General features: G+C 40.4%; 1 protein-coding gene across 1 annotated transcript; it reads left to right on the top strand.

Moving 5' to 3' along the window:
- lonp1 (lon peptidase 1, mitochondrial) lies at positions 1 to 27,990 on the top strand. Its single transcript, XM_071900143.2, has 21 exons — positions 1 to 575; positions 2,604 to 2,692; positions 6,248 to 6,367; positions 9,235 to 9,400; positions 10,570 to 10,683; positions 11,734 to 11,795; positions 13,245 to 13,374; positions 13,897 to 13,980; positions 14,082 to 14,150; positions 14,818 to 14,969; positions 15,319 to 15,457; positions 16,356 to 16,534; positions 19,223 to 19,310; positions 19,632 to 19,754; positions 20,075 to 20,191; positions 21,746 to 21,886; positions 24,679 to 24,844; positions 25,419 to 25,508; positions 26,122 to 26,249; positions 26,746 to 26,910; positions 27,309 to 27,990. Exons 1-21 carry the CDS (start codon positions 6 to 8, stop codon positions 27,462 to 27,464), a joined length of 3,048 nt encoding a protein of 1,015 aa, XP_071756244.1. The 5' UTR covers positions 1 to 5; the 3' UTR covers positions 27,465 to 27,990.
- The last annotated feature ends 2 nt before the right edge of the window (positions 27,991 to 27,992 follow it).

Here is a 27,992-nt window from a genome sequence, read left to right on the forward strand (position 1 = left end):
TCAACATGGCCGCCTGCATGAAGATGCTCAGTGCTGCCAGACAGATGCACAGACACTCATTTCTTGTCCTAACATTAAACTGGCCCGGTGTGTTCAGAACTGGCAGCACCCGGTCATTCCTGACCAACACATCAGCCCCGACCTGGCTCCAACCCGCATGGTCTTATAGCACCGCCGGAACCGTTACAAAAACATGTAGCAGCCGCTTCGGTAACATTCCCATCCCCACAGCAATGACAAGAGGCTGGAGGCGAGCTGGGAGACCTCATCGATGGGCGCGGGTTTCGGGTATCTTCGGCGGCGAAAGGGAGTTCCTGGCCCCGGTCTGCCGCCCCCATAGTATCCTGGATAGGGCCTTCGGCAACCGAGCCGGTGGAGCGGGGTTCTCCGGGGAGGACGGCGGGGAGAGTGCGGGATCTGGAGGAGATGATTCGGGGGGAGATGGGGGAGTACCGTATAATGGAGCGCAGATGACGGCCCTCACCCCCATGATGGTGCCGGAGGTGTTTCCTAATGTCCCGCTGGTCGCCGTCAGCAGGAACCCGGTGTTTCCTCGCTTCATCAAGATCATAGAGGTGAGTGTGTGGTGAGGTGATTATACTGGGACCCCGATTCTCCAGTCCTGTTTTTTCAGTAGGTTGAATCAGTTTGGTATATGCTGACAGTGAATAACCCTTAGCGACCAGAGGCTCAAGGGCACAGAGGGATGATGCAACGACACAGCAACACAGCTTCACCCGTTGTACAACTACATGTCAGCATGCCTATCATACATTAGAAGACATTTAGTCAGACACACTCAAATTTAAAAACACTCTGTCTCAAGTTATGAATTTTTAGTCAATATTTTAAGATTCTGTTCAGGCTGAGAATCTAGCATCACACATTACAAGACTCCAGCAGGATTTTTCAGAGATTTGGTAATAGTTCCTTGCTTGCATCATGCAGGATTTCAGCGCAGTTGAAGGATTATACAGCCTCAAAACACGAATATTGGATTGTGATGTTTCAGTGTGAATGAAGCTACAACATCCCCCTCCTCCATCATCTACACACACACACACACACACATACAACAAACCACACATACACAACATGCAGAGAAAGAGACAAATGTAGCTAGGTCGCTACTGTCGTTCTCTCCACAGCTCCACCAGTTTCTCCTCCAGTTTGACGATCCAACAGAACCGGGACTTGCTCTTCCCCGCTGGCATCTCCGTGCTTACTACTCTGTCTGCCTGTAGAGCCTTGTCACCTGTCACTACAGGTGCTGATGTCAGCCAAAGACAGCACACCTATTGGCTGTTGACAGTGTAACGTTATAAATCACGTCGTTGACCATCACACACCGTTTGAGCCAAGACTTAAGATAATATTAAACATGTTTGATTTTGTCGTAACGGTCAAGATGAGAAAAAAACTGCATTAAGGCGCTCCGACTGAGTTTTCCACCTCCGTCCTTAGCAGCCTTGGGGGTTGGGGGAAACAACCTCTGTTGGGCTTTTTTCACCAGGTGGGTGGTGTTAAGGGACCATGTCAGATCTTTTGTTATGTAGACTCCAAGGAACTTAAAACCTAAGGCTTTCCACACTTTCCACCTCTCCTCCATATATGTGGAGGGGGAGGTGATTGGTCTTCCTGGCTCTCCTGAAGTCTATTATGATCTGCTTTGTTTTGGTGGTGTTTAGGACCAGGTTGTTGTCCGTGCACCACTCAGCCAGATGTTGCACCTCATCCCTGTAGGCCGTCTCCACTATGGTGGTGTTGTCTGCAAACTTTATTATGGTATTCGAGGAGTGAATTGGAGTGCAGTCATGTGTGAAGAGGGTGAAGAGCATTGGGCTTAGCACACAGCCCTGTGGCGTTCCAGTGTTCATGATGAGAGTGGCGGAGGTGTGGTTTCCCATCCTGACGTTCTGTGGTCTGTTTGTGAGTAAGTCCATGATCCAAGAGCAGAGTGAAGTTCTTAGGCCCAGGTTGCCGAGTTTTTTTTACCAGTTTGTGTGGGATTATGGTATTAAAGGCGGAGCTAAAATCTACAAATAGCATCCTAACATATGTGGATATTCCAGGTGTGTCAGGGCTGTATGAAGTGCGACTGAGACCGCATCATCCGTGGATCTTTTTGCTCGGTAGGCAAACTGGTGTTGGTCCAGATCGGAGGGGATGATGGCCTTGATGTGCGATAGTATGAGTCTCTCGAAGCACTTCATGATTATGGGGGTTAAGGCAACTGGGCGATAGTCATTAAGGCATTTCACTGCTGCTATATGTTCACAAGTATTGACTGAACTGTCCTGGGGCACAGGAATAACATATGTAAATTCTTACTGAGTGGAGTAGATGAGTACAGGTCTGATTAGTTTCCTGCTTTCATCCACTAACATCCCTCTAACATCCAAGCCAGGTTTCTACATAGGTGCTCAACCAAAAAATAACTAAATAATAACCAATAACCAAAATAATAATTCCATAAGATTCTATATATTGGTAAATGTGTTGTTTCAGGTGAAGACCAAGGCTCTGAGATGTGTGTGTGTGTGTGTGTGTGTGTGTGTGTGTGCAAGTGATCAGAATCAGTAATGTGTCTGTCTTCTTGTCAGGTAAAGAACAAGGCGTTGATGGAGCTGTTGAGGAGGAAGGTTCGTCTGGCTCAGCCCTACGCCGGAGTCTTCCTGAAGAGAGACGATAAGTAAGCCACGTTGACAAAGTCTAATGTTAACTCACTCCTCTGGTAGAAGTACTACCTTTCATCCAAATCAAGAGCATGCCGATTTGGCTCGATCGGTAGGCTGATATGAGCTCAAGAAGGTGAAGCTATAGTCCTTGTCACCAAGAATAACAGCAACATTGTGGGTTCCATTCACACTGCAGCTCAAAATATCCCAATTCTGATTTTTTTCCCTCATATGTGACACAGATCGGATGGTTTTTTGAATCACGGTGTACAGCAAAAAGCTGCATGGAGTCACATTTTTTAAATTCCAATTTGGATCACATGTATATCATCTTGCAACCAACAACTGCAACTTGTATTTGAATGCTCAAATCAGAATTTGTCAGCATTGCCATGACAAGTAAATCTTACATCATTCACCTGAGACAGTTGTCATAATGCAGCCAGCTTGGCTGAGCAGCATTAGCATGGAGAACAGTGAGACAACAATGGAAACAAAGACAAATGGACAACTTGACACCTCGATTCAGTCAAAACTGGAAGGCTCATTGTTGTTATTGTTTTGTTATCTTGTTATTGTTACTCTGCCACACACTTTTCGACATTGCTGTCAGTTCATATTGGTGTCGGATATGGGTTATATAGAGTATGTAAATATGTAGAATATATTACATATAGATATGAACAGTCATCCAAAACAGCACATATGAGCATCAAGGCCTGCAGTGTGAACTTAGCAGTAGTGAACCAAGCTACTGTTGTAGGTACTGTTACGATGTGTGGGGTGAGTTTACATGGGTCATGAGTCATGAGTGATGAATTAACCACTTAAACTCATTCTCTGCTAGATATGCTATGCTTGCACAATAACTGCACAATAACTTGGACTCTGGACCGTAGCCCCTAGACCCCCCGTCCCTAACCGGCACTAACTTGAACTCTTGACTATATTGCACACGGATATTACATACCTTTGGAGCCATGGACTTATCCGAATCTGCATTTATTTTTTACGTTTATTATTTGCATTTATTTGCATTATTTGCACTGTCTCTATTGTCTCTAGTGTTGTATATTATATACAGTACCTTTATTTTATTTTATTTTATTTTATTTTATTTTATTTTATTTTATTTTATTTTTATCTTATACCTATTTTCTTTTATCACCTTGTACTTGACACACTTAACTTCCTTGGCATTGTCCGCCATTTGCTGCAGTGGCACCCAAATTTCCCCAAGGGGATCAATAAAGTGCTATCTTATTTTTGGTCCAAATTAACAGCATGCTTTTCAATTGACTCAATGACTAGCACCAGTGTTGGGGAAGCTACTTCACAAAGTCAAGTTTTTTGCCAGTTACTTCACATTGTAAGAAGTTGAACTACATCAAAGCTATCCTCAAGGAAACCTAATCATAATTTAGCCAGTTTCCTTTTGAAACTCAAACGACTGTAGGGCCAATGTTTAGTATAAGTGCTTTTATCATAATGAGGAACGCAAAGAAGAATGGTTTTAGTACAGTGGCATGCAGTAGGACCAGTGCCTTATGATTTTTTCCCCCTCAAATTCAGTTTTTTTCCCCATTTTCCGTTTTCTGTTTTGTATGGATTCAGATTTTATGCTAATTTTACCTGTTTTTACCATCAGCAAATGTGTATAAATTAAACATGACGTAATATTCGCCCTGGTGGCTCAACCGGTCAAGCACGTACCAGAGATGGGGACTCGAGTCACATGACTCGGACTCGGGTCCCCTCAAGTCACTTGACTTGATGCATGAAGAGAAGACTTGAGACTTGACATGACTTTGGTTCTGGTGACTTGGGATTTGACTTTGACCTGTACTTTGATGACTTGAAAAGGTTTCTAGGGTTAGGGTTAGGGTTGACAAAAGATCGTATGTTTGTGTAAATGACTTAGATTGAAAGTTATGAGATTTGTTCCACCAGACGAGTGAATTTTAATTCTGTTTTCTGAATTTGTATGGAATGATTGAATTTATAAAGTTGAAACTGATTATAGAAATCAACCTCATGATGCTCTTACCAAGTTTTTATCCTATTAAAACCATATTGCATTGAAAAGTCCTAGATATTTAGTTTTCTTTAAGATATTAAATTGATACTGGACTCTTGATTTGTTCTGACTTGACTTGGTGTTCTACATTTGGACTCGAGACTTGATATTAATGACATGGTCTTGACTTGGTAATCTACACTTAAGGCCCTGACACACCAAACCGACGGTCGGCCATCGGCCAATGTCGGGCCGTCGGTAAGCGTCGGTGTCCCTAGTTTTTGCGGTGTGTCCCGCACCGTCGGCACTAGTCGGATCCTGTCGGCGTCTTTTCGGCCGATTGAGCATGTTGAATCGGCGGCGGAGCCCGTCGGTGAGAGAGATCACTCTGATTGATAGTTTGTTGTTTTGCCTCTGGATGATTGGACTGATAAATTCCTTCAACATGTGGAACTGAACAGGAAAGAGCCGAGCGAAAATTTTAAAATCGGAGGTTTCATTTATCTCCAGCTCTCGACATAGGTTCGGGAAAGCCCCTTGAGCCTGTCGCTGGAGTAACGTTATTCATGATTTCACCCATTAAGTGCGGTATTATTTATTTTTCGCCTCCGCCTCTTCCTTTCTTCTTCCACAACCAAAAGACCAAGGGCTGACAACGCCAGTGCCATTTGCAACTTCTTATCAGACATATGGTTATTTCCCCTCACGCATGCGCAAAACGTACGTGCTAGTTGGCCGTCGGGTGTAGTCTTTGCGGTGTGTTCAAGTGCAACTTTTTGGACCAGACGCAGGCAACGTGAGGCGACGCAACAGTCGGCCTTCGTCGCCGCTGGTTCTTTGACGTCGGTTTGGTGTGTCAGGGCCTTTAGACTTAGGACTTGACTTGAGACTTGTGCCACAAGACTTGAGACTGACTTGGGACTCGAGCAAAGTTGACTTGCTCACACCTCTGGCGTGTACCTAATCGCAGTGGCATGGGTTCAAATCTGGTCTGTGCCTTTTGCTGCATGTCATCCCCTCTCTCTGCCCTGTCTTTCCTGTCTCTCTCTACTCTGATTGTCTAGTAAAGCAGAAATGCCAATGGATCTTACTTAACCACGGGGTTCTCCGTTTAGTGCTTCGGCACTCCGAATCTCAGGCTACAAAATTGTTTTTTCTCCTTTGAGAAACTTCATTATCTCATAGAAAACAGAAGATTTTCTGAGCACTCTGGACCCCATACATGTTGTTAAGGTGTTATATGTGTGTTAAATATGTTTATTTTCCCCTGTTCATTATATTAATTATTCATTGAAAACAAATGTCTCTAATTACCACCCCTACAAAAATACACAGGGGAAGCACAGCGATAAGTAAGAAACTTGTGGATACTACAAAACTACTCTGCTATCAACCTCACAGGGTTTGTCTCTTTTTCTGTGTTTTCTTTATCTTGTACAGCTGTATGATAATGTGTCGATGCCATCTACTGTACAGGGCTGTGTGCTGGTACTAACCAGTGACTCTCTGTCTCTGCAGTCATGAACTCGTGACTCTGTCTGTCTCTCTGCAGTAACGAATCAGATGTGGTGGAGTCTCTTGATGCCATCTACTCTACAGGGACCTTTGTTCAGATTCATGAGATGCAGGACCTGGGAGACAAGTTGAGAATGATTGTCATGGGACACCGCAGGTTAGAAACACTACTACTATTACCTACTACTACTACTACTACTACTAGTTCCACTGATACTGCTATGACTTCTACTACTGCTATTACTGATACTACCACGACTACTACGACCACTACTCCTGCTACTACTACCTACTACTAGTAGTACTAGTGACTCTATTGCTACTACCTGCTGCTAATAATAATTACTTTTTTGTTCATCTTTTGTCTGATCTCGTTCAGCTGAGCTTTTCGCAAACTAATGAAGGCATTTCCATTGAACACATATGTCAAATTTAAGGTCATTGGGACCTTCATGAGAAGAAGCCTTTTGAAGTTTTGTGGAAAAAATCAACATTGTGGACTTTTAAATGACCGTATTTTCTTCATATTTTAAGATATCAACTTCAAATTTACTTGATTTATTTGTTTACTGTATTTATTTTATAGAGCACTATTCACAACCAAAGTTACAAAGTGCTTCACAACAAGGAACAAGTGCAAGGAATAAAACATGTAGTACAGAATAAAAACGGAATAACATAGCAATGAGATAAAATGACAAATAAAATTACAATAAATAAATCAAAATCTTATAGAAAATGTAAAATTCAATAATGAATTGAACTGGGGACTGACTCCACAAAGTCAATGGGACCACAACCCAACTTCTCATTTTTTTTAAAATAATTTCCTTTATTCATCATGTATTCCCATCACATAATATCACAGGAAAACAAGTCTGTCAAAAAATACATCAGAGACTGTTTAAAGAGAAAAAATATCAAATAAAATAAGATATAAAAAGAGAGAAATAGGGTAGATTAAAAAAAAGAGCAGAGGTTACAGAAAATAGATTAAATAAGAATATTTAAGGCATTATAAATAGCCAGAGTCTTAATGGCTTTCTGGGTTTTCTGGGCACTCTGTAAAGTTTCAAAATAAAGTTTTGCTTTTTAAATTGTATAATATGTGTTTTTTTCCTTGACCATTTACATTTGTGAATGTAAAACTTACCATATAAAATGAAAAAATTTAACAAAAAAAGGTTTTCTGTATGAATGTTATTCTTTTGATAGAAAAATAAAACCTTAGTGTAGTACCCTTTCAAACATATCTTCCAAGTCCAACCAAAAAAGTTGAACACATATAGATTCATAAAACAAATGTAAAATTCCAAAAGTCCATACTAGTCTCCAACTAATATTTTCAAAATGGGCATTCCAAAATTGTTTTGCATTAGAAGTGGTATTATCAATAACTACATTTCTAATACATCTGTTATTGCATTTTTTGTCTTTGATATTTATACCATTTAAAATAATATCTACAGTAAAGTTAGGAGTTTCGTCATAATCTTTGGAACCGTAGGAGGCCTGCAGGTACAGCATCAAAAACTATTGCAAACTGTAACAGTAACTGGAATTTCATATTTCCTTAAGAATTCTGTGTATGCGAGTAGGTGCCCATTTATATGAAGTAGTTGTGTCACCAATAGAATGTTGTTTTTAACCCAATTGTTAAAATATAAGGTTTTGTGTTTGAAATTAATAATCTTGTTATTCCAAATTATTTTTTTGTGGGGAGAAAAGTTGTGTTTGTAAATGAGAAGCCAAGACAATAATGCTAGCCTATGGAATCGTAAACCCAATCTCTATGCTTCAGAAACCTATGGGTGATGTCACGTTCACTACGTCCATCTTTTTTTACAGTCTGAGGAGACAGGATATGTACGGAAGAGGATTAGGGCCACATGAAAAATGTATTTGAGTTCTGAGAAAAAAGTCAGAATTCTGACTTTTTACTCAGAATTCTGAGAAAAAAGTCAGAATTCTGAGAAAAAAGTCAGAATTCTGACTTTATTCGCAGAATTCTGACTTTGAACTCAGAACTCAAATAATTTTTTCACATGTGGCCCTAATCCTCTTCCGTAGATATGGGTCAGTGTGGAGAAGGTGCCAAGGAAGTTTTATCGTGTAGGGCTGCGTGAACTGTGCTTGCATAGAGTCAGTGTCATCAGCAAGGTAGCTTTAGTTTTAGCTCCCAGCTACCGAAACCTGCGTTTTGGGAAAACGAAGGACTTAATTGGAACTTTGATGGTACCGTTACATGCTACTAAGGCCTAGGAGGAAGGGTGAAAGTTTGGGACGCTAGTAATGGCATGTCCAAATTCATGACATTTAGCGTCCCTTTGGGGCTAGTTCATCCCTGGGAATGCATTAGAGATATCGGTGTGTGTTTGTGAGGGAGAGAGAGAGCGAGCTCTTTTTTCAATGTGTTCTTGCGCGTACTTGTGTCCTCCATGATGAGTTTTATGTAATATCTCACCTCTGATAATTGCCTATGTTCGCTGTATTATGTTGGTCTGTCAGGATCCATATAGTGCCTTCAGAAAATATTCAACCCCCTTGAGTTTTTCCACATTTTGTGGTTTTGCAGAGTGAATTGAAAATTTACCAAATTGATATTTTTGTCAATCGTCTACACACAATAGACCATCATGAAAAAGTAAAACATGATTTTAGAATTTTTTGTACATTTAAATGAAAATTAAATACAGAAGAATCTTATTAAAATATATATTCAGCCCTCTGAGCAGCTTTAGCAGCATTTACAGCTTCCAGTCATCTTGGATATGTCGGTATGAACTTGTCACATCTGGATTTTTGGGATTTTCTCCCATTCTTACTTGCCTATTTGCTGAAGCTTGGTCAATTTGAATGAGAAGCGAGTCCTTTATACTATGACATTGCTACCTAGTAGAAGCAGCTTTGACAACAGCAGTCTGTTTGGTCCGTTTGGATAAGTCTCTACCAACTTGAGGCAGTAAAAAGAACATCTGAAAGAATGTGTAGAAATGCTGTCCGCTGTATATTCTGGTCTGTCAGGATCCGGATCACACAACAGCTGGAGGTGGAGCCCGAGGAGTCGGCAACGGCATCGGCATGGTCAGAGTCTGAAGCGGAGTCACAACCCAAACCTGCACCGAGACGCAAAGCCAAACGCACCCGCAAGGACCAGCCTGGTACACTGGAAGAGCAGCTGGAGGACAAGGTCTGTACAGATGATTTTCACATTCAAACTTGGCCATCATATATATATATATATATATATATATATATATATATATATATATATGTACTGTATATATAAAGTATATATGAAAGATTCTCAACCACGTACTCAACCAAACACTACAGCAGGTCATTTGACGTTTTTTTGCTGCCACCCAAGTTCCAATGCCATTGTTTTCACTTGGCCAAACATACCAAACTAAAGGAATAAACACTCCAGAATTTGAATAAACCCTTCTAAATATGCTTTGTGTGAATGCGCCCATAAACTATGGATTAGGGAACAAAAATGGTTTGATGACCAGGGTTGATAATAGCAATGATTTATTTGCCTGCTCTTTCAGAGCTCTGAATCATTAACAGACTAAAGGTTTGCCATTTCTACATTAATTAGTGGACTTTTTACTTGGAAAGCGTTATTCAAGCTTTCATTTTTTTCTAGAATTGATTATTGCAACTCTGTTATTGTGCCTCAATGGTAAAAGCAGTTGTCATCTCCAGCTCGTTCAGAATGCTGCAGACAGACTCCTATGATTTTAGAATAGATTTTAAGATTTTACTTATTACTTTTAAAGCTTTAAATGGACTGGCCCCCGCAAACATCTCTGAGCTTTTATGTCTGTACTGACCTAATTTGGAATCTTAGATCCAGTGACAAAGCCCTTCTAACTGTCCACTGGTCTAGACTAAAGCCCCAAAACTCTGGAACAGCCCCCCGGAGGATATTTGTCCAGCTACCTCAGTGCATTCATTAAACCATTAAATCACTCTTGAAAACTCACTTCACTTTTTAAACTTTTGTTAATGGTTGGTGGTTGTATTTGCTGTATATTGTGTTATTCATTTTGCTTTTATTTATGTATTTAGCCTATTCTTGTTCTTTGTTTCTATTGTGTTTATTATTTGAATTTATTTTAACCTTGTATGTTGTTCTCCTTTTTGTTTAATGTGTGTGAAGCACTTCGTAACTGCTGTTTTGAAAGTGACTATACAAATAAAGTTATTATTATAGTGTTTATTATTAGTCAATACTGTTATTTTATTATTGTTACATTATTATTCTTAGTAGTAGTATACTAATCTACTAGTAGTAGTAGTGTATTTTGATGTTGATGGGACTGATTTTTTTGTTCTGTTCTAATTGATCAGATCTCAAATGCAGACCTAAGCCCAGAGCTTCAGCCTCTGCCCTCCTCTAACATCCTGATGGTGGAGGTGGACAATGTTCAACATGAACACTTTACTGTCACAGAGGAGGTTAAGGTACACATTAAACACACTTTCTGTAGAATATATGGTACAATACAGTAAGGTACAGTAGGAACTCAAATTGATATCACGGTATTTTCCACTGTCTGGACCGTATCTGTATTATATCACAGTATTCCAAATTTTATATTTTAATATTTGATAATAAAATGAATACATGTGTTTTATCTTTATAATACCAAACAGAGTGAGACGACGGAAAATATTATGCATCTCAACTGCTTTTATTGTGCAAATGTTTTCCTTCTCCAACTGAGAAGCAAAGGTAGGTTATAGGCCATGAAAAATATGATGAATATTTAAAATATTGCAAGTATGTATGTAAAGAATGGCCTTAAATTGACCTAAAACTCCAGTTAGCTGCATAAAAAGGTTTCCCACACATAGGTTTAATTGTGGCGCACCGCCACAAAATCAAAAGTTGTCAGTATATAGAAATTGATCTATACTATATTTTAATTTGCACCTGAACTACGCCGGTTGCATTTTCAGTGCGCAGTTATTTACTTGAATGCAGCTGCTGCACTGATGCGCACATTGCCGGATCTGAAACGGAGCCGGAGCGGACTTTGGAGAGACGCATGGCTTCTGTTTTTGTCGGACTACACACCCGTCTGTTCTGTATTTTAGCCATATAAATGTATATAAATGCCACGATTTTGCCTACTATGGTCATTTATCACCATGTCGGTAAACAAAATAGAGGATACATAAACCAATGTCGCTTAAATAAATGCTGCAGATGAGGTTATCTGTGGAGCCGCTGAGAAGCTTCTATTTGGTAACGGTACACCTACACCACACTACACATTAGTATTCTATATGTTACATTTAAGTTCCTCACGGTACAACTTGAGTTGTTTATGGAAAAAAAAAGAATCCATATCATTGTAGAACATCATACCGGTGTTGACTATAACACCGGTATACCGCCCACCCCTAAGGTACAGTCGATTCTTATGTGGTCTCCCTGCCCTGACAGGATGGTACACTAAAGTAGCATACTATGGTAGAATCTGACAGTGTGGTGTTTATGCTCTCCAGGCACTGACAGCAGAGATAGTGAAGACCATTAGGGACATCATCGCACTCAACCCTCTCTACAGGTCAGTCTGTCTTTCAGTCAGTCAGTCAGTCAATTAATAAATCAATCATTTATTAAAATCTACTGGCCCACAGTTTTACTGAGCTGTAACGCTCTGTGTGTGTGTTTGTGTGTGTGTGTGTGTGTGTGTGTGTGTGTGCATGTGTCTATGTTCATGTACACTCAGTGACAAATTTATTAGGTCCACGTAGCTAGTAGCAGGTAGTAAGAATTCAGGAATTCTTCAAAGCCTGGACTCAACAAGTTTCTGGAGACCTCCCACAGGGATCTAGGTCCATGCTATAGTGAGCCACCTAATCCTAAAGAGGTCTGGACTAAACTAAAGTCACTGTCATGTTCCTCAACCATCTTTGCTCAAGACTGGACCTGGTTACTAACAATGTTTAGGTACACTGAAATGATGCTTCAGTGGTACTAATGAGCCTAATGTAAGCCAAGTAAACATTCCCCCACACCATTACATCACCAGCAGCAGCCTGTGCTGTTGACACCAGGCAGGAGGGATCCATGGATACATGTTGTTAACACTGCCGTGTCATTAAGGGACAGTGTTCATACTGTTCACTGATACAATATTGTGTCATCATATTGAAGCTGTGAAGCTGTGATTTTCTATTCACAAAGTCAGCCTCATGTTCCCCAAGGCTGTGGTGATGGGGATATGGGTGCAATCTACTGCACAAATCACTCTCAAGAATCCTATGAAAGAATTTCAGGGCACTTGATAAGCAACACTAAATTTCAGTAATTGTTGATAACTATAGTCAACTCATGTAAGCTACCTGCTATTTGATACAAGCCCTCTTTGATAGCCACAGCGGGCAAATGACCTGGAAATGCTACAAACATTTAATATACTGTATGAGTGACACCTAAAAGTTAAACAAAGAGTCATATCCTGGTATGGAGCTGCCAAGATGGCATGGACCTAGCAGCAAACTAACTCACTGTGTGTTTCGACTGACATGAGGGTGTAGATGACAAAATTAGCATTTTTGGATTAACTATTCTTTTAATATATCATGGTCATTATGGCAGGACATTAGGCAGCTCAAGTGCCTCTCGTTTAAAATGGGATATGGTCTCTGATATGATAATGTGACACAGTTTCATTGAGTACATATTTATTGTAGAATTGATCAGTACTACACTGGTTGTCTATGGGAAGACCTTAACCTGAGTCTAATGAGACTTTTTGATCAAATTCCATCAGAGTATGCATGAATACATTATTATTATTATTATTATTATTGTGCTGGACTTCAGTGGACAGTTTTTTTTAATGGACATGGACAGGTTTAGATAACATTGAATTTATTGAACATTGGCCCAAAATTCAGAGTACCAGCAGCTTCAATCCAAAAATATCTGTGTCAATCTTTAAAAACCTGTATGTTTGCGTTCATCCATAAACTGTATGTGTGTCCTTGCTTATATATGTGTGTGTCAGGGAGTCGGTCCTCCAGATGATGCAGGCTGGCCAGAGAGTGGTTGATAATCCCATCTACCTCAGCGATATGGGAGCAGCTCTGACAGGAGCAGAATCCCATGAGCTACAGGACGTCCTGGAGGAGACTAATGTGAGCAGCCTACAGGCCATACAATGCTTAGCTCAACATTATACAGGTTTGGCAGAGGACTTAAACATGGCAGAGAGGGTTTTCATTCCTCTGTTCAGCCTATTCAAATGATGGACTTGGTGTTGTTTTACCAGTTGTGTGTGTTTATTTAAGTTGTTATATTTTGGCTACATTTTTATTGACACTGGAAGTGTCTGCCACATTTTACATTGTGTTACACACTAAAGTTACAGCCTAAGTGGTATATATTATCAACACTATAGTCATTGAATACTTTGGAAGCATGGAGCAAGACAAACTTTCTCCAGAATGCAACAAATCAGCAGTGCTCTCACATAGAGTTACATAGTCTACCATTGATAAAAGTGATTATTTCTTTTACTTAGGGAATCTATTTCAGTGATTTTTTTTTTTATATTTAGCTCTATCAAAAAATGTGATTGCAGAAACTACCACAACAATCTAATTAAAAGGTAGTCCACAATGAATATGTTTGAAACCAGTTGATGTGCGTCTCTGCAGATCCCTAAGCGTCTGTACAAGGCTCTGTCTCTGCTCAAGAAGGAATATGAGCTCAGCAAACTGCAGCAGCGGCTGGGCCGAGAGGTCAGACCACCTCATCTACCTACACACATCACTGTTAACCAACCATTGCTCTGCTGGTCAACCTAAGTAATTCCATCTTTGTCTCCGCTCTCTCCTCCCAGGTTGAAGAGAAGATCAAACAGACCCACAGAAAGTACCTGTTACAGGAGCAACTCAAGATTATTAAGAAGGTTGTAATAGACTGTATGGCCTCTTATTATTATGTGATCTGTCTGTCAATCCTTGAGCAAGAAACTGAATCCTTTCCTCCTTCATGGGCCCTGCAACAGGAGTGAAGAAAATTGTCAGTTTGCTGTATTAGTATCTAACAGGACTTTGAAACAAGGCAAAATTCTACATTTAATTTAAACATTAATCAAATGTGAAACAGTTAAAAGTTTCCAGGCTGTTATGTATCAGTCCAAATGCATTGTATAGAGCCATTTGCATTGTCTGCTAGTCTTTTTGGCATTTGTGGCACTCTATATTGGTCGACTGTACAAAGGATGCAGTCCTCCTCTGGGCTAATCAGTAAATAAATGTTAAGGGCTTTTTCAAGAAACTCAAAATGGTAGACAATCCAATTAGGCCATTAATGGTCCTGGAGGCAAACCTGGAGCAAGGATAGCTGGACATGAGCATCAGATTTCATGTCATTTGATCTTGCAGTGTGGGAGGTATGACTGATGATAGATTACTAAACAGTGTAATTTTGACAATGCCAGGACAGTGGTGAGATGTATCATTACCCCAAGTGTCGTCAAAATCCAATCAGTTATTTCTGAGATATAGTGTAATGGAGGGGCGAACAGGGTGTAGTCCTCCCCAGACTTGAACAGGAGCTTGTGGATTTTTCAGGAGCTGGGTCTGGAGAAGGAGGACAAAGAGGCCATCGAGGAGAAGTTTAGAGAGCGACTAAAAGACAGAATTGTCCCTCAACACATCATGGATGTCATCAACGAAGAACTCAACAAACTGGGACTGCTGGACAACCACTCTTCAGAGTTCAAGTTGGTCTACTCTGTAGAATCTCATGTAGGACACTGTACTCTACTGTACTGTATTCTACTCTATTTTACTTGACAGCTGCTGGTCTGAGGTCAAGTTAGACTCCATTCTGTCTGTCAAATTCCTGTAGCTCAGAATTCAAGCAAGTATTCTGCTGTAAGAATATCCTACTCTATCGTACTTAGTTAATGGTACTGTTGTAGTGTAAAATCGAGTAGAATAGATTTTTATTAGCCTCAAGTGCAAATGTGTCTCGCTACATCAAGAGAGCCACTAGTGCATAAAAATACAGAGCTTACAAACATACTGTATATGGTTTGTCAGTAAACTAGTCATCTGTTTGTTTTTCAGTGTAACCCGTAACTATCTGGACTGGCTGACCAGCATGCCTTGGGGTACCAACAGCGAGGAGAACTTGGCACTGGACCGAGCCAAAGAGGTTCTGGAAGAAGACCATTATGGGATGGATGACGTCAAGAAACGTATCTTGGTTAGAGCATACGCACTTACATATATATACACAGTATAAACTGTATGTGTACACACACAAAAATGATTGTTATCAATATCATGACATACACCTATTTAACAGTAAAAACCCAAAAATATAGAAAATCTTTATTTTCTCATATTTTTATTTCAAAATCTTACTAAATCCCATAGTACAGTTTACCCCCCAAAACTTAAGACACCACGGTGGTATGCCGATGGCTGGAATTTATTCATTCTGAAGAATCCAGAGCTTGTGACATTATTCTCAAAGCATTTTTGAACTTTTGAACAGTCCCTCCCCACATTATGTCCTGCCCCAACATCCTGTTTCAACCAGAAATACAGTGAAGTACGGAAGTAAAACAACATTGAAATGCTGTTTCGTGTTGACTTTAAATTGGATCTTTCAAGGGATACGGTAGCGTTTTAGATTTAGTATTATTTATATTTTTATACTTGTCATATCAAAGGGAGAAAAATTTGACATTTAAAAAAACGGCTTGGTAACATTGTTGGCATTCTTTATTGAAACCACTGGGCACAGCTAGATGGAAGCTAAAATAATGTCATTTTTCATTTTTTTTGTAATTAACACTGTTTCACTTCTCATGAAGATTCCATGTTTTCTGCTTTTGTTTTCTTATTACATCTGTCTTTCCTACAATGCCTCTCTACTGTTTCTGCGTACCTGCATGTATCTCTGCTTGTCACTCTCTCTCTTCTGCTATTTTATGTCTTGCGCTTTTTTTTGCATACTGTATTGCATCATTTTGTGATTGGTTGTTGATTAGTTAGATCTAGGTAGGCTCGTTCGCTGTAAAGTCCTTTGAGATATGCTGTGTGATGAAGGGCTATAGAAATGAACTTGACTTGACTGCCTGTCTGCATGTGTGTAGGAGTTCATAGCGGTGAGCCAGCTCCGTGGCTCCACCCAGGGCAAGATCTTGTGTTTCTACGGTCCTCCAGGCGTAGGGAAGACATCCATCGCTCGCTCCATAGCCAGAGCCCTCAACAGACAGTACTTCAGGTTCAGCGTGGGAGGCATGACTGACGTGGCTGAGATCAAAGGCCACAGGTCTGAAAATCTACTCTACTAATGGCATTAATACTGAGGGACCTCATTATAGCACACTTCACTTATTATCCATATCATATACAGTAAGCCACAACTACTTTTTCTGACCATGAGGAAAAATGTTGATGTGTCTATGTGTCAGCCAAGCGCCAGCACCAATAAATGAACCCAAATAGAGCAATACTAATCACCTGGGGGGAAAAAATAGGCATACACATAAATAAATAATAAATAGAAGAGTTGACGTCACCAATATGCAAATCAGCATATGACACCATCTGGCCCTCACAACAGCCAGGAAAACCCCTGATAGAGTAGAACCCCATAAATATGAATGTCCAGTCTACTGGGCAGGCAGGGTGGGCATTATTAGTACTGTTATTACCATTAAATTTAAATTCACTTTATATTAAAGGACACATATTCACCATTAATTAGTTGCTTATTGACAATTTTGGTTGTTTATTGTTGAATCCCCGAAGAGTGGTGTTTTTTTGTTGAACTCTGAACTCTTTATTTTTGGTGAAGAACCTTTGGTTTGGACTTGCACTGTAAAGGACATTTTTCTTTTGTGAGTGGTTTTCATTTGTACCTCCAATACACTGATTTATATTGAACTTCTCTGTGTTTGCATTTGCATCGCTCTGATTATTGCTTTGAATATCTGTTTGCATTCTGCTTGGTGGTTCAGATTTATGTTATGTGGGTTCATGGCAGAGTGTATGGAGCACTGAATCATGTATCCATGTGGGGGATTTACCTTAAAAATCTTAAACATTAAAATTGTCGGACTAAACTCCAGCTGGCACCCCAAAACCCTATAGGCAATCCGCTACAGCATGTTGGTAGTGTATTGGTTCCTTATGAGTCATTAAAAACATTTATTAGCACCTTCTTCTGCACTATCATATGCTATATATAGTATAGCCCATTAACTATGGGTTTTCCCTCAATAGCCTCCTAATTAGTGCTTACTAGCTGTCAGTAAGGAAGTTGTTGCATATGAACTAGGCTCTTAGTATGCTTTACTCAGTATGGGGCTTATAAGGTTGTTAGTATCATAAGAACAACTATTCTCCCTCAATTAGCCTTTCTAAATAACTTTAATTCATATTAATCAAAACATGTAAAGCCCCAATAAATACAGTCTTTGTAAATCAGATTATGTTCTCCATTTTGAAGTGAAGCCTTGCTCATAGCTAATGCACACATAGTTTGACACTATATATACACAGGTTCCTTTAGTAATGCATTATAGAACAAGAGTACTAGAACAGTAATGGCTTACACCTTGAAGAAACAGATGCTAAATTTTATTAAGAATATGTGTTTTTTAATATAAAGTGTTACCAAATTTACATATGCAGAGCTGCCAACTGTTACAGTTTACCCATAGCAGCTACAGAATTTGCCCCTCTGCTATGGGGCTACAGGGAAGGTCTCAAATGCTATGTTTTTCTGGTTTCCCAGTCCAGGCAAATCAGGCAAACCATCTCCTACACCGTTTGACCGATTACCGCTAAAATCGGTCAGTAGCATCAATGGACCAAGCTCTTTAAATTTTGTTTATAGATTTTTGATATCTACTTTCGTTTTGAAGACTCTTAAAATTGTGAAGGAGGCGTGGCCTATAAGCTAAATTGTGATACACCATGTTCACATGTAATGAAGGAACGTGTGCAAAGCCATTTTAAGATTGACCAATAGTGGGTGCCACAAATGCCAGAAAACTATCTCCTAATCCAATTAGTGAAATTGCACGGAATTCGGTACACATGCTCTAGGACCAGGTCCTAGTCAAAATCTGATGTTCGGTCGTCATTAGTGAAAGTGGGCGTGGCTTATGACATTTTGGCTTATAACTCAAATAGAATTTCACCAATCACTATGAATCCTGGTAATCATGTTCGAACCTTTATGTGGAACATGCACACCAATTTCCATACAGATCCAACCAGATTTTGCCCAACAGCAGCATTTTGAGTGTATAGCTAAACACGGTAAAGCCAATATGAAGTTGGATATTGACACCTTTTAACTTGCATTACTCAGTATCAGACTTGATAGCTTGGGGACTGAAGGCTCAACAGCCTAATCTGGTAAACCTGACAGCAATCTTAACGCAAAGTTCCATGTTTCAGCTCTGGCTGCTGTACTGACATGAACCCAGCCATTGCCGCTAGCGGCTATATTTTAACTTAAAATTTAAAATGTTATCTAATCGCATGTTATGTGCGTGAAACTAAAGTCAAGTTAAGTATAATAACCAGCCATATGTATTCAACATCTGGTGGTATTAAAAACGTGTTTTGAAGCAAATACAAAAGTAACTCTGTGTGTTCAAAAGATTCACTGGGGATGTGACGCACATTAAAAGCTGCACATGTGAAGAAACAGAAAAAAGGCACTGGCCATGTTTTATTCAGTGAATCTAATATGATACATTTAAAATGGTCCGAAATGTTTTTGTTATTTTTGCCCAAATGTGTCTTTTTGTCAGTTTCTTTTCTACAACAAATATGCTACTCTTTTTAGGGTCAGATTCTGGTTTTTCAACCTTTCTGCTAGGGTTTTCAACTTTGCTATGTTGGCACCTCTGCATATGCAACATAACAAGGGTTAAAATGTGTATTTGTGTGTGTGTGTGTGTGTGTGTGTGTGTGTGTGTGTGTTTTTGTGTGTGTCTAGGCGAACCTATGTTGGAGCAATGCCAGGCAAGATTATCCAGTGCCTAAAGAAAACCAAGACGGAGAACCCGCTGGTGCTCATAGATGAGGTCAGTAAAGGTTGTGCCACTCTGTAGTTCTGTCTATTGAATTTCAGTATAAAGCCCTCTCCGGACAGCATTAGTATTACCAGGGGCGGTCTGGTGATTTGTAATTTTATCCCATCCGGAACAAACATGTCAGTGATTCTCTCCGGCTACCGCGGTAAGAAATTCACCTGAAATTAGCTGTTGTATCTGGATTACCAGGTCCATATAACCAGGGGTGGTGCATGAATACTGCTGTTGCTAGGTGGATAAACTGGTGTGTGATGATGATAATGATATTAATTAAATTAATTAATGCGTCTGTCTCTAACCTGTCATTACTAGGTGGATAAAATGGGTCGTGGTTACCAGGGTGACCCATCCTCAGCGCTGTTGGAGCTTCTGGACCCTGAACAGAACGCCAACTTTCTTGACCACTACCTAGATGTACCTGTAGACCTGTCGAAGGTAGGAGTGTGTGTGCTGGGTGTGTATATATGGCGACAGATGTGTATGGGGCAGAGATAAAGGAACCAATTAAACCCTAACTCTGTGGTAGAAATACTATTCTTCAGCTTGCCGATTGAGTATGATCTCATTGATTTATCTCTATCTGTTGCTATTGTGCAGTTATCAGAAACAGGACTGGTAGGTTTGAGGCTAGAGAGAGACTTGCCCTCACAGGAAGCTACAGTCCTTCCTATTTAGTTCCATAGTCCTAGCATGAATGACATGTAAAATTCTGTTGTCATAAGCCCCACCCCCTATCTCTGTCTGCTCCAATCAAGGTACTGTTTATCTGCACAGCCAATGTGGTTGACACCATCCCAGAGCCACTCAGGGACAGGATGGAGATGATCAATGTGTCTGGATACGTGGCCCAGGAGAAATTGGCTATCGCTGAGGTAACACCAATATCTACTTCTGCCACATATATGTATTATTTACAATAGCACAATACTGATTCACCAAATTACTGAGGCTCCAAATTGTTCAGAACTCTGCTGCTAGACTTTTAACTAGAACAAAGAGACACAAACATATTACTCCTATTTTAATATCCCTACACTGGTTGCCTGTCTGTTTTAGGATTGTTTTTACTGATTACAATTTTACAATTTACAATTTCCCATTTGAGATTTTAATACAACACAAGCAAGGATCTAGTCAGGAGAGAACAATGAGAGTAAGTGCCATAAAGCTAAGTTCTGGATCATCAGTTCTGGATCATCGGCAGAGGTTTGAGCGTACATGCCGGGAGCCCTGCCAGTAAGGAGCTGCAGTAGTCAAGGCGTGATATTACAAGCGCCTGTACTAGGAGTTGTGCTGCATGTACAGACAGGTAGGCTCTGATCTTCCTGATGTTGTACAGGGCAAATCGGGATGACCGAGCAACAGAAGCCACATGCTCCTTAAAGGTTAGTTGGTCATCAATCATGACACCCAAGTTTCTGGCAGACTTTGCAGGAATGAGCTGAGCTGATTCGCGCTGGATACTGATCTGTTGTTGTATAGAGGGACTGGCTGGGATGACAAGGAGCTCAGTCTTTGATAGGTTAAGCTGAAGGTGGCGTCCCTTCATCCACACCGAGATATCGGTGAGGCGTGCCGATATCAGTGCCGATTACTTTTAAGGCTCTACATGGCCGGGCTCCTGATTACATTTTAGAGTTACTATCCCCCTACGAACCAGTGCACAGCCTGAGGTCCTCAGGCAGGAACCCGCTGGCTGTCCCTCACTCGAGGTTGAGGACAAAGGGTGACTGTGCATTTGCTGTCAGGGCCCCTCTGCTCTGGAATGACCTGCCTGAGGAGCTCAGGCTTGCCAAATCAGTATCTTCTATTAATTCACTTCTTCAAACATTCTTCTTTCGAAAGGCCTTTTATTCGTTTTAGTTTTTGTTAAATTGTGTTTTATTCCAATATGTCAAGCTTCGTTTGTGTGTTTGTGTGTTCTATCTTGTATGCTGATTTTACTTTTGCTTTTTATGTGTAAAGCACTTTGTAACTCTGTTTTTGATAAGTGCTATACAACAACCTTTTTATTATTATTTTTGCTCACAGCTTTGTCAGTTATGGTGTTGAGCAATGACACAAAAAGCTTAATTGAATATATCATGCTTTTACTATATTATGTTTTTAGTACTTGGATTTTTGGACTTGGGCTTTTCCTGTTAATGGAAGATGTAATTGGGCATACAGTATGTTGTCTTTTATGTTGTTGTTGTGGCTAAATGATGCCTGGAAATGAATATCCATATTTGATAGCAAACCTAATTTGATGATGATCTAATGACACATATGTCCTAAATAGTCAAACAGTACATAAGTTGTGAACGTTATTTTATGATGACTGGCTTTTACCTCTGTAGTCTCTATTTTAAACTGTTAATTGAACACTGCAGTTAAATATCGTATGCTCTCTCTCCCCCCCCCCCCCCCCCCTCCCCTCCCCATAGCGTTACCTGGTCCCTCAGCTTCGTTCTCTGTGTGGTCTGACTGAGGAGAAGGCCACCATCTCTTCTGAAGCCCTCAGTCTGCTCATCAGACAGTACTGCAGAGAATCCGGAGTCAGAAACCTACAGAAACAAGTGGAAAAAGTAATGTATAATGTCACCCCTATTACAGTGTAGTAACAGAGCACAGGTGAGTATCAATGATAATAACTGGACCAGGATCAGAAGAAACTAAATTTTTAAGAGCCAATATTTTTGAACATCAATAATTACACAAATAATGGTTTGAGGTTTTTTCATTTGTTATTACACATTAACAACACAGTTGACAATGCAACAGTATGTTGAAACAATGAACAGAAAATAATAAACCAAAATAATAAAGCCGGCAAGAAAAAGAAACCCTCTTTTCCCAAAGTTAAACTTTCTTGCGTTGGGGCCCTTATCCAGTTAATGTCAGTGTGCCAATGTTTATTATGTCCTACCACACAATCCGTGAGGGAGGGGAAATCAGGAAACCTTGCGCACTTCACACCAGTGGTTCGGTTCGGTTTGGCTCGCCACCCAGTTCACACTGGGAATCTCTGGTCTTGGAATCTGGGAATCATTCCTGGATCCGGGACTGAACTTCACACAAGCCCAGCAGGAAGTACGCCAACTTCTGGTGGGATGTGGCTTCAACCCTTTTCAAATGGTTTCACCAAGGAAAAAAAACCTGACCGCTGAGTCAATGTATGAATGGCTCAATAGTATTTCACCTCGCCAGATGAGTGACAGTCATCCAGTCACTCACGCTGCTCTAGCGGATGATAATAGGTTCAATGCCTGACTGTACCGAACGGCACACGAGACAGCCAGCGCGATTTTTTCCGTAACCAGGAAGTAGTTACAGGAAATGAACTAAGGAATCGGTCACCTGAGGTTCACGGAGTCCGCTGATTGGCTGGTTGGGAAACATGTGATTTAACCCTTTCAGTGACACAATGCTTTTAGCAAAGCGATTTTTTCCTTCCCTTTATGCACATAACTTATGCATTTTAAACAGACTTTTAACAGATGTATACTTTTACATGACTAATTATTTATTCATTTCAAATATTATATGTAAATCAACACTTTTAATAGTTTTTTAACACGTATAAATCAACTTGAATGAATTATCTATTTATTTCAAAATAAAATGAATTGTTTTAAGGAATGATGATCATACTAGGAGGTATCATTTTAGAGCCTGGGCTACAATAACCCTATTCTTAGTTTAGTTTATTTATAAGGCTTTATTGACTTACTTTCATGTGATGTCGTCTTTTTATCGTCTTTTATCGTATTTTTATCATCTTTTTATGACTCTACCTTTTATGTGCAATGGCAACTTATTCCAGTTCTCAGCACCACAAAACGTAAAAGAACATTTACCCGTGTCAGTTTTAAACCTAGGCAAAGATAAGTTAGCAATGCTAGCTCTGGTCCGATAAGCATGTACATCCCCAACTCTCTGGAAATAGCCATTTAGGTACTCTGGGGCTCTGTTGTTATAGATATTATGGACCATACTCAGCTGCAGTTGGACTGACCTCGCTGCCAGTGGTAGCCATCCCAGCTACTGGAAATGTTGTTTTCCTACATGGTCCCTCAAGGCCAGACCCAGCACAGCCCTGACTAGGTTATTTTGGGAAATCTGTATTTTATCAAGCAGTTTTGTCAAGCCTACATACCATGAACAAATTGCATAATCAAAACAGGAACCTAAAGCGTTGGCAAGCAATCTGAGACTTAGTGCATCAAGAAACTTAGCCTTCCTAGCTACAAATCTAGTCCTTCCATTCACCTTACCCATAATCTTTAATGTCATACTTTCTCCACCCAGGTTGCTGTCTCGCATCCTAAATAATTCATTGAGGACTTGGTGGAAAAACCATCAGCCATCAAGGATGATACTAGTCAAATTAAGCTTATGTAGCCTAGGATTTGATCCAAACATGATGAATTCAGATTTGGCCATATGAAGAGACAACTTGTTGTAATAGTCAGTCCTTAGTCTTCCTAAATTCCTCACTTAAAATGGCCTGTAGCCTGTTCTCTAACTTGACTAAACCGGGGCCTGCATGTATAAAGCTGAGTCTATAAAGAGTGACGTTTTTTGTCTTAACGAACGTGTGAAATGTAAGTTTTCAGGCTATTTTCGTGGCCTCGTTCAAATGAATGGGAAGTAAAAATCCGAACGCTACAAACTCGTCCAGCTGCATCCGATCTTGGTGATTAGTTTATATTCTGGTTTTCATGGGCGGTCAAGTGCGGAATAACCCCCATGTTAAAACTAAGTGGAATATTGCTTTAAGTACCAGACAGATGTGACACAAATTTGATCCTAGTTTTAGAAGTAAGATTAAGACTTATGCTTATACAGAAGGTATCCTAACTTGGTTAAAAGGGTATTGGGTAATATATTTTTGAAAGCCATAAATCTCAGCACCTGGCCCAGTAATCGTTGAGTCATTAGCATTGGTCAACAACCCTCATCAGTTTGTGCTGTGGAACAATAAAAATCTTACTTATTTTCTCTGTAAGGATTGACAGCAGCTGGTTTGCTTGCTAAACAGAGGTGGAGAGCCCACACTTTTTACTTTTCAAGCAAGGAATTTGTTTTTTGCTTAATGACAAGATGGAGCTCATAAAATGGTACCACACAGATTGTGAGGGTACTTTGTTACTTTGGAATTTGGCTCTCACAACAAAAGTGACAGTTGTTATGACTCCGTTTTCTGGCGAATGGTAGATGTGTGTAGTGTTCCCCAATTCCAACTGGTGATCAAGTGTGCACTGTCAAGGGTGTGATCCTTGATGACATAAGACCAGTGGTTAAGTGTGTGATGTCCAGTCTTTTCAGTCTGGTCAGTGGTGTAGTTTGTCTCTAGCCTAATGTCTGTCTGTCCCAGGTTTTCCGTAAGGTGGCATTTCGTATCATCAGCGGTGAAGAAACCATGGTAACCGTTACCCCTGACAACCTGCAGGACTATGTTGGTAAACCGCTGTTCACTGTTGACCGAATGTATGACGTCACACCACCAGGAGTGGTTATGGGCCTGGCATGGACCGCTTTGGGTGAGACACACACACACACACGTTTGTATTACTATACTTGTGAAGATCTTCCATTGACTATGTTCAATTCCCTTACCCTCAACCCTACCATTAACCTAATTCTAATTCTAACGCTAGCCCTAAATCCAAGCCCAAACCCTAAACTAACCTTAACCTTAACTCTGACCCTAACCTAAACCTAATCCTAATTAGTGGGTTTGCTTCAGCAAGTCACACTTACACACTCTTATTACAGCAGTATTGCTGCTACTAGTAGTAGTACTACTACTACTTTTGCTACTAGTACTACTACTTAGCCCGAGCAACCAAATGGTACACCCTAGCAACGACCTAGTGCACCACAGCAATAACTTACAAACACCCTAGCAACTACTTAGAAACACCCTAGCAACCACCTAGTAACACCATAGCAACCACCTAGTATTTTGAAAATTGCTGTAAGGACACACATTAGTGAAATTAGCTGAAAAAGTGAAATTAGCTAATGAGCCCCCCCCCCCCCACACACACACACACACACACACACAGACTCATGCATATTTGTATAACTATCTGCATCTCTCCCTCTGTCCAGGAGGTACTACTTTGTTCGTTGAGACGTTGTTGCGTCGTCCTCATGGAGGGGCGGGGCATAAAGAAGGAGAGGGGTCACTGGAGGTTACAGGTCAGTCAGGATGGGGAGGAACACCACAGCCATTATAGACATGGTCAGCAAAACATTACTGCCGTAAAAAGTTTGCTATGGCGTAAAATCACAGTGATGATTGGTATCATCAGTATGTGAATTATTCAGAGGTAATAGACAAAAACTCACCTTTTTATAAAAAAAAAACATATGATCAAGCTTTACATCCAGATGAAATACTACCTGGTTTGTACTATACATTCTAGTAAATTCAATCCACAAATGGAGGTTTCAATCATTCACAATACGTGATTCTATGTAGTCCCTCTGCATTTCTTTACCAGCAGGTGACTCTGAACACCACATCTACTGTGGATCAAAGAGGCTAGTGTCCATGTTGAGAGAAACACCTGTAACTTCACCATGGCTTAAGAGGTTTTCAATAGGCTACTCGTTACCATCCGGTCATAGCCATTAAAAAGATAGGATAACGCATTTGCCCTCGGCAGATCAGGTTGGCCAAGACGTGATGCTATTTTGTAGTTTGTTTGCATTTGAAGATGAAGATTAAATGGCTTAATAACACAGTCAGCATTCACCATTGAAACCAATGGGTAGTGTATGCTAAACAGTAGTTGCTCCACCCCTGCAGGTCAGTTGGGTGATGTTATGAAGGAAAGTGCTAAGATCGCATTGACCTTTGCCAGAGCATTCCTTATGACCCAGGAACCAGAGAATCTTTTCCTAGTCAACTCCCACCTGCACCTGCATGTCCCTGAGGTAACTATGGTGATGTGTGTGTGTGTGTGTGTGTGTATGTATATGTACATGTATGTATATATACTGTATATGTATTTAAACAAATTACTATTTAAACTGTATGCAATAGAAATACACACACTACCTAGTAGATGTTGTGCAGTAGAAATATATACACTACCTAGTAAACAGCACACAGCATATTTTTCATTGTTTTTCTGTCAGTATGTTATATTGTTCATAATGCGGTAATTCATATTTTGTATGCTTTTCATTGATACATTTCTGTTTAATGTTCTATTGTTGTACCCGTCAGTTATATATTTAATATCCCCTATGTGCTCTATATGTATTTGTATCATATTTTTCTTTGCTGCCAATTTTCCCACAGGAATTAATAAAGTTTAATCTAATGTAATCTTACTTGTCCACCAAATAACACAATGCCTCGTTTTAGTGGTACTGGTGGCAGTGTAGTGGTGGGTGGGAGCTTGTTTCTGACTGACTTTGTTTTCAGGGGGCAACTCCCAAGGATGGGCCAAGTGCCGGTTGCACCATTGTCACAGCTCTGCTGTCCCTGGCAACCAACCAGCCGGTGCGTCAGAACGTAGCCATGACCGGAGAGGTGTCACTGACTGGCAAAATATTGCCAGTGGGAGGAATCAAAGAGAAAACTATAGCTGTAAGTACAAGACACACACACGGACACTAGGGTTCAACCAATATAGGTTTCGGCCAGTCAGTGTCGTCCACCTCCAATATGGTGAACATGATGCAGTTTGACTGATTATTTAGTGTCCCATGGTCTAAATGCTGTTTCAGAGGCTTTTCCACCCCGACAAGAATAAAACTGTTGGGAAACACTGAATATTTGGAAGTTTTGGCATGAAATGTCAGTTAAACATAACAAATATCAGCATACACTATCGGCTATCAGAAATTTGAATCCAAAAATATCAGCATTGTTTTGGCCTATATGTCAAACCCAAAGTCAGGTACCTTGAACATAGAAAACCTCACTGTCTTAAGTGTCCTGTGGTTAACACTATGTGCACGCATGTTTGTGTGCATGCCTGTCAGGCCCGTCGTGCTGGTGTGACCTGCATCATCCTACCAGCTGAGAACAGGAAGGACTTCTCTGACCTGCCAGACTACATCACTCAGGGCCTGGAGGTCCACTTTGTTGACCACTACAGACAGATCTACCCCGTCGTCTTCCCAGAAAATCAGCTTTAGCCTGCTTTCAACTACAGCGCTAAAAAAGCCAAAACAGGCTAATTTTTGAAAACATGTAGTTTTGGCCCTGGCCCAGGTAAACCTTACTTGGTCCTGTTGTGGAGAAGTGCAGCACAGGAACTGATCCAAAACTAAAATATTATTCTGTTAACCAGCAGGCTGCCAGCCACCATATTACCCCTGGCTGCAAGAGGACACAAATGACAGCATCTCTGAACTGAAATGATGCAGTATACGAGTATGTCAAAGTATGTGATACAGTATAAAAGTATGTGGAAGATGGACATACACAATAAGGCTGATGATGAGGCCAACACACACCAGTCTGCCACGACGAGATGATGGCGTCAACGACGAAGCAGAGCGAGTTTGGGGTTGTAACTTTGCTGCTAGGCAGCCACAGTGTCCACAGCCCTCATTATATAGGGCTCTGGACAGACTCTTGGATATATTACTGATGTTATTTTATATTATTGTTATTGACCAGATGTGATGATCTAATGTTGCATTTAATTGATGAACATGACT

Source organism: Centroberyx gerrardi, chromosome 9 (assembly GCF_048128805.1).
Source record: "Centroberyx gerrardi isolate f3 chromosome 9, fCenGer3.hap1.cur.20231027, whole genome shotgun sequence".
NCBI lineage: Eukaryota > Metazoa > Chordata > Actinopteri > Beryciformes > Berycidae > Centroberyx > Centroberyx gerrardi.